A 7741-nucleotide genomic window follows, 5' to 3' on the forward strand; every position below is an offset into this window, starting at 1 on the left:
TAGGTTCAATGGTTCCTTATGTTTGCTACAGGATCTCGAGGAAAGCTATCGGGATTTTAGTACTTGCCTAGGTATCCCATTACCCATAATAGACTTTCAAACTTTCCCTGGTGACCCCCAAATTTTAGTGCTAAGACGCCAGAATTCAGTGCTAGTTGCAGGCTAATGAAGCAAGTGCATTCTACTTTTATGTAGAAGCATTGCTAGAAGCATTGCCAAATCGTATCTCGATTCTAATTCGAGACGTCCCGCGCTTGCAATTCCCACTCATTCCGTCTTCTCGCTCCAAACCGCCCGTTCAACTCAAAAACATCCTTTTACAACAACGTCCAACAATACAACAATTGTTGCAAAATCGGCGGGTTGGACGACCGACATTCGTTTTCAAACATTTTGCAGGCCGAGAGGAAAGCGTACGTAGGCGAGCTCGGTCTATGGGCACGGATTGGTCCTCTCCTTAATAAGATCGACAGTTCTCCAACGTCCCTGCAGCTTAGCTCTTAAATTCGTCGTTGCGCAAGTAGAGTCGTGCCCGTGTCTCGACTAGAACTGCCTTTCCTGCGTTAGCTATACGTCAAATTTCAGCGACAGAATCGTTTCGCAACGTATGACGAACCTCCAGATCGAACTACACGAGTCTACTAAGCACCAAACGGCCGCCGCATCGGTAACCCTACGAGTCCATACCCCTGTAAAATAAGAGGTCTCTCACGAGAGCCTCTTCATCCTCATGCAGAGGCGCTCGTCGGGATCGTCCGATGACAGCGCCGACGTTCCTGTCAAGATCTCGCGCCCTCATGGACAAATGAGGCTAGGCGACGTGAGCTCTTCTGTCCGACATTCCCATGATGCTCGCCAATCAGAACGTCCCCAGAAAGAGGGCGCTAGATCGTCATCCGCTAGGAGCCGGAGACCAAGCAGCAATATCAACTGGAGACTTTCTCATAGTCGCGATGGGTCTACCGAAAAAGTACCAGCAACCTCTCGTCTCCCGTCCACGACATTATCGCCAGACTACCCGAGTATGGAAAGTGAGAAGACGGCATCGTCAAGACGAAGGAGTCAGCCTCCACGATCTTGGAGCCCCTGGGCTATGTCGCTCTTGACCATCTTTACAAGCGTCGCAGGCCTCGGCATGCTGGTTGCTGTTCTATATTCTGCTATCACCCTACATTGTGATCCCAAGGGCTGTCGCATGTCCTGGATGAGTCCGTCATATGCTAAATTCAGCGATTTCGATACCGAGCATACTCGGTTTGCTACCAAATACTCGTTGTATCTTTATCGAGAGCAAGGATTCGACAATGGACCAAAGGTATGGAAATTAAGAATTAATAGCCACTTCCGGATTTAAAATATTGACTTAATGTGTAGATCAAAGGAATACCAGTGCTGTTCATACCGGGGAATGCTGGTAGTTACAAACAAGTCAGATCCATTGCATCGGAATCTGCTAGATATTTCCACGATATTTTGCAGCATGATGCCGCTGCCATAAACGCAGGCGCTAGGAATTTAGATTTCTTCACTGTAGACTTCAACGAAGACTTCACTGCTTTCCATGGGCAAACCATGCTCGACCAAGCTGAGTATCTGAATGAGGCCATCAGGTATATCCTTTCCCTCTATCTGGACCCAAAGATATCAGAACGAGACCCGAGTCTCCCGGATCCTTCATCGGTTATCATACTAGGCCATTCTATGGGGGGCATCGTGGCGCGAACTATGTTCATCATGCCAAACTACCAGCAAGACTCAGTCAACACGATCATCACCATGTCTGCTCCGCACGCTCGACCTCCTGTCACATTCGATCCAAAAATTGTTAGTATCTATAACGATATCAATAACTATTGGAGACGGGCCTACTCGAAAAGGTCGTCGGCTGAAAATGCTTTGGGCCAAGTTACCCTGGTGTCCATCGCTGGTGGTGGTTTAGATACTGTTGTCCCATCAGATTACGCCGGTCTGGAATCCATCGTACCTGAGACTCACGGTTTCACCGTCTTCACATCTACAATTCCTACAGTTTGGACAAGCATGGATCACCAGGCAATCACGTGGTGCGATCAATTTCGGAAGGTCATCGTCCGCGCGCTTTACGATGTCGTCGATAACCGCGGGAGATCACAAACTAAATCGAGAGCGGACAGGATGAAGGCATTCAAGAGGCGGTTTTTGTCCGGCTTGGAGAGTTTCGTTGAGAAGAGCCTCCCAGAGACAGCCTCGTCGACGTTGTTGACGCTAGAAGATCATTCAACCACCATCATTCCTCTAGGTGATCGTCTTGTTCTCCGCGGCCTAGGTTCGGACAGAAAAGCCAAGGCATACCTTCTCAATATTCCGTTAAGTGAATTTTCTGAAGGGAAGAAGTTGACCCTGCTCTCAGACAGCAAACTCGATCGACCAGGCGAGGACGAAAAACTTGAGGTCCTGTTCTGTAATTTCTACCCACCGCAAGCTGGACAGGCTAACCAACCGTTCTCAATGAACATCGATCTCTCCGACGATACCACGGACTCCACAAAGGACTCAACTAAACTTGCCTGTAAAAATGCTGCGGCCGATGTAGTATCGCTGCCGGCTTCTTCACGTCTCACGAAGAATCCCTTTTTCAAGAAGGATGAGTGGCAAATCCCGCCATTTTCATATCTTGAGTATGATGCTGAAGATATATCAGACTATGGGTTTGTTGCAGTCATTGATAAAACCACGACTCCGACGGCCGGATGGTTGGTAGCTGAATTTAGTGATAAACCCGACGCTCATTTAACTCGACATATTGGTCTAAGGCGTCTCTTTAACTTCGGGTTGTCGCTTCATCTTCCTGCGAACAGACCAATGGTAACCGAAGTGAAACTCCCATCGGTTCAGAGCAGCTTGTTGGCGTATAATCTAAAAATTGACGGCCAATCCTGTAACGAACGGGAACAACTGTTTACTCCACTTGTCCGGCAGTATCTTTCTGAGCCTTACGAGTCCAAGTACTTTGTAAATGCCCACGAGGTGGAGATCAGTCTTCACGGTGTCTCACCTTACGTGCCTCCACCCCTGAAGCCCAGACAGTCTGATGACGGCCTTAGCCTTCAACTCTGGACAGACCCGACGTGTGATTCGAGTATGTCAATTCATATTACGATCGATACTATGGGCAGTCTCGGAAAGCTGTACATGCGATATCGCACCGTTTTTGCGTCTTTCCCCTTGCTTATCGTTGCACTCGTATTACGAAAGCAATTCCAAGTATACGATAGCACTGGGGTTTTCATCCCCTTTTCCGAGAGCTTAGACTTCTGTCTTCGACGATCGCTACCGATGTTATTCTTATCTATGACCCTCCTATCGCTTTCGATGGGCCAGTCGGGCTCGACTGGGTCAAAAGGTTTCCGGTTTTGGCAGAATAGCACGGCTGATGTTGACTTCGCGCAGAACGACCTGCTAGTTGGTACTTCAGATCCGTTCTTCTGGTTTCTGATTCCAATGATAGGAATTATCTGTACTGGAGTGTGTATGGCTCTACACTGCCTCACGCTATGCTTCACCTGGCTGCTTAGCATAGTCTACGGCTGGGTTTCTGTCCGGCCAGCTGTTCAGCTGCAAGAGAAGAAGCGAGCCTTGTCACCAGCGTTCGCACCTTCACCACCACGGAGACGGCTTATAACTACTGTGGTTCTCCTTTTGCTCGTGTCGACATTCATCCCATATCAATTTGCATACACAGTTGCATGTCTCGTACAGCTGAGTACAGCTGTCCGAGCCCATCGATCTGCACGCGAGACCTCGTCACCTGCAACCGTTAATTTCAATAACTACGTCCATTCGATTTTCCTCTTGATGCTATGGATTCTACCGATCAACTTGCCGACCCTGGTCGTCTGGGTACGTAACTTGGCTGTCCACTGGTTCACAGCGTTCTCATCGCATCACAACGTGCTATCGATCCTGCCGTTCATCCTCTTAGTCGAAACCCTTACCACCGGAAAAATGATTCCACCGGTAACAAGCCGGCTCCGGTACCTAACCGACATCATATTCTTTGGTATAGCCGTTTATGCAGCTATATACGGCGTTTCGCATGCTTATATGTTGCATTATTTAATAAACCTAGTCGCAGCATGGCTTGTAGCAATCCATTCGACATCCGACTCCTGGACTCTCGCCGGAATATCCTCCATATTCGAAGGCGAGCCGGCCGAGAACCGCAAACAGGGTAAAACTCCTTGATATGATGTCAAGAGTCAGATTTACCCGCTTAGTGATTTTAGGGAGATCCTGCGGGTCATGCCGAAAGATGTGAATATTAGCCAATCTTGAATTTATTTTTACATCATATCGCATTAGATATGAATAAGGATCGGTACTGGGCCTCCAGCCTTGTAGAGACATAACCTAAATTCTTTGTATATACATCCTAAACCGAGCTGGTCAATAGTGTCGAGAAAGCCGAGCGTCTATCTATTACTAGACCATTCTCGACACTTTCTTATAGGTAGAGAACTCTGTACCGAACGGTCTACATCTTAGCATGGGATTTTTCATCTTTTTCTATGAGGGCTTCTTGTCTGTTTCTACGGCTTTGCATTAGCATCAGGGCTGGAGTTTTGGTTTTAATGGCGGTCTGGCTAGTCGCAAATAATGGTGACTTTGGTTTTGTCTTCGAGCCGTGTGGCCAAAAGCTTACTTGCATAATGCTCGACTACAAATTATTGTCTCCTGGGTTGGTAGCACGGCTGCGGCCGGAATTCTTGTACAAAACACCGGTTCCCAACTTTCAGACGTGCGGGAAACTCAACTTAGGGACACGGGTTTCTTTCTTCATCTATTTTCCCCTGCTCTCTCTCTCTCTCTCTCTCTCTTTTCCTTGGGAACAATTATAAGAGACGGTCGGTCGGGGGTTCCTCATATTATTCTAGTCAAGAGTTGGGTTATAGATATGGGCTTGGGAACCGATCGACAGACTTACCCGCGTCCGACGGATGCAACAACCTTAGGTACCTAATCATAATCTGTAGGGTGGAAGGGGACGCGCCGAGAGGTCCGCTTGAGGGCCATCCGGAGGACCTTGGTCAGTTGGTAGAGACGGAAGGAAGTAATACGGATTTTGTTCCCCCCCTCCCAAGAAAGGGGACTGTGGCGCGCTTTGGCTGGCTGGATAAGGCAGATGGCGTCTCGGTCTTGCGTAGCTGGGATAGCCTAGATCGCAATAAACTTATGTTCAAGTATTCTACGTTTTATTAATACCCAAAACCAGTATGACTTAGATTCCAGAGCCCAACTCTTCACATGTAATCTTCACAACCCAGGGTTTGAAACATAAAATGATCTTCAAGTGTGAGTGCACTGATGTCAGATAAGTCTTAGCTCAGACATGACACGAACACTATTGAAATTCTATCGTAAGGAAAAGTCTACTGCCGTCTGAGTCTATCTACCTACGCCCTAGCAGGAGCTCCGAGTCTTTACCAATCCCGGTTCTATTTGGAAACAAAACCATAACGCCCGCACCTCCAGGGCGCCTCACTCTATCCCCCAGTTCCCCTACCATGTATATCCCGTGGAAACCAACCCAACAACACGCTTCAATATGAACACCGAACGATTGCACAACATGCACAAAACATGGCAGATAAGATCTGCGTGTTGTATCTCACTCCCTAGCGCGGGCCTTACCAGCAGATTCTGCGAGTCGCGTCTTGTGCTGATGCCAGATGACCCAGAGCGTAACCACGAAGCCGAGGCCACAGGCGGCGAGCGTGACAAGATACGCAGCCCAATAACATTCGAGGCCGTCAACACAGGAACGCACGCCATCCTTATCAATGATAGAATGGGCGTCGAAGACGGATCCATAAAATAAATTAAAGATGTTGCTCGAGATGACGGGGGACAGAGTCATGAAGCCCCAGTTCTGGCTCAGGCCGTGGATGCCGAAGGACTCGGCGACGATGGACGGGAACACGCCAAACAGGAACCCGTAACCCAGCCCGCTGAAGCCGGACACAAAGCCCAGCAAGTGAGGGTTCGTCACGTTGAGCGCGCAGATCTGTGCCAGCGAGAAGATGCCCGATGCGACTACTAGGCACCACACACGGCTAGCGTGGAGTACCTTGACGAGAAAGTCGGATCCGACGCCGCTTAGCAGTCGCCCCGAGAAACTGCCGATGGAGAGGATGGAAACGTGCAGCTGCTGACGTAGGACAAGCGTCTTGTCGTCGATCGAGTCGTCGTAGTGCCTCCAGAGCGCTGTGACGTCGTTTCCGATATTGCTGGTGGGGAGTTAGAACCGCCTATTTCGGGTACAATAGCGCGGATATAATATACGCAGGCGAGGTAATGGGGTGATACTCACTTAATAGTCATAAGGCCGATACCCGAGAGTATGCCCATGATGGTAAACAGCTGCCAAAACTCGACGTTCTTCAAGAGGTTGAAACCTCGGATATCTACACGGTGAGAACGATCCATATCAACACTGCTCTGCACTAACACTTCACCCGGTAAGGAGGACGTGGTGGACTGGGATAGAAGCGAAGACGTTTCATCGGAACCATCGCGGGTACCTGACGGCGCTTCATCGGTGTCGACAGCTCGGCTGTCTTCCTTAGGGCTTGGGGGGTCTTGGTCCTCTTGTTCTGAGGCATCTTGGGTCATTTTGGAGTTGTTGGAGGTGTCAGAGGTGGCGTTGAACATACCAGGTTCAGATGGATCCCCACGAGCAGCACGTATCTTGGACTCGTCCGACGTTGTACGGTGTAACTGTCGGGAATCTGCCATGCCTGGTTCCGCATCGGGTACAGCATGGTACGGCGAGTGAGGCGGAAGCACGCGCAGAAAGAAGAAGCCAACGAAAGTCAAGCCGAAGGTGCCATAAGCTAACAGCATTAGGAACTTGCTCGGGCTGCCGGGGAAGAAGACGGTGCCGATGAGGGCGAAGAAGAAGGCGCTTAGACCGAAGGCGGCAAGAGGAAAGGCGGTAGCGGTGCCACGATGGTGCGGCCAGTTCAAAGCTGAGGTCTTCACGGCGGCAGCGAAAGCCATGCAGCCGCCGAGGCCGGTTAGATACGACACGAAGCACATCCACGGAACGGACCCTTGACCGGCATCATATGCCTGGTGGAGCGGGAAATAACCGAGACCTAGTAGGAAAGCCCCTACGATGACAGCGGGGCGAGGACCCTTGCTGTCGACGAACATGCCTACGGGAACACCCATCGAATACATGCCGAGATTCCCTGCCAACCCGATCAGGTTGCTTTCGGTAGCAGACAAGAGTAACTTGTCGGCAAATTGGGGTGCCCAAGCCGAATAGACATACTACCGTTCGTTGTCAGAGACGTCCAAGAGATGAGAGGTGCCATCGTGGTGGTGGATGATGGATGATGGATGATGGATGATGTGTCTTGTGTCTTGTGTCTTACATTAGTTCCGCAGGCCAGCGAGATGACGGTCGCGGCGACGCTCGATACAATACGAGCATTGTAGACTTGGCCCGATACAGTCATATTGAAAATCACAACGAGTTAGATACTAGGTTAGTTACGATATCATGTCTTTAGGTACTTCGCCAATGACCTTTACAAAGGGGGGGAAAGGAGGCTACAGTGAACAATTACGAAAGATACGAAGGAATATCAAAAGAATAGATCAATAAAAATAAGATCGGAGGCTGCGATATAGCACAGCAAGTTGTGTGATGCCGGAGAAAATAAGGCGTATGCGTTTCTAAAAGGCTAGGTTTGCC

At 49.5% G+C, this 7741-nt stretch overlaps 2 protein-coding genes across 2 annotated transcripts; one reads left to right on the forward strand and one right to left on the reverse strand.

The window, feature by feature from the left end:
- The first annotated feature begins 448 nt into the window (after positions 1-448).
- F4813DRAFT_48904 (GPI inositol-deacylase) lies at positions 449-4386 on the forward strand. Its single transcript, XM_049248552.1, has 2 exons — positions 449-1315; positions 1375-4386. The coding sequence occupies exons 1-2, from the start codon at positions 731-733 to the stop codon at positions 4222-4224; spliced, it is 3435 nt and encodes a 1144-aa protein (XP_049100401.1). The 5' UTR covers positions 449-730; the 3' UTR covers positions 4225-4386.
- Positions 4387-5647: 1261 nt separating this feature from the next.
- On the reverse strand, positions 5648-7502 carry F4813DRAFT_388712 (MFS general substrate transporter; the record flags this gene model as incomplete). Its single annotated transcript, XM_049246732.1, has 3 exons — positions 5648-6266; positions 6350-7314; positions 7419-7502. 3 exons carry the CDS (start codon positions 7500-7502, stop codon positions 5648-5650), a joined length of 1668 nt encoding a protein of 555 aa, XP_049100402.1.
- Positions 7503-7741: the final 239 nt, after the last annotated feature.

The sequence above is a fragment of the Daldinia decipiens genome (genome assembly GCF_022478715.1).
Source record: "Daldinia decipiens strain CBS 113046 unplaced genomic scaffold F4813scaffold_13, whole genome shotgun sequence".
NCBI classification, from domain to species: Eukaryota; Fungi; Ascomycota; class Sordariomycetes; order Xylariales; family Hypoxylaceae; genus Daldinia; species Daldinia decipiens.

Bases quoted from the DNA above. Each gene is read 5' to 3' on its own strand.
- F4813DRAFT_48904 (XM_049248552.1), top strand. From the start codon at position 731: ATGCAGAGGCGCTCGTCGGGATCGTCCGATGACAGCGCCGACGTTCCT. The intron at 1,316-1,374 runs GTATGGAAATTA...CTTAATGTGTAG, and splicing joins GATTCGACAATGGACCAAAG to ATCAAAGGAATACCAGTGCT.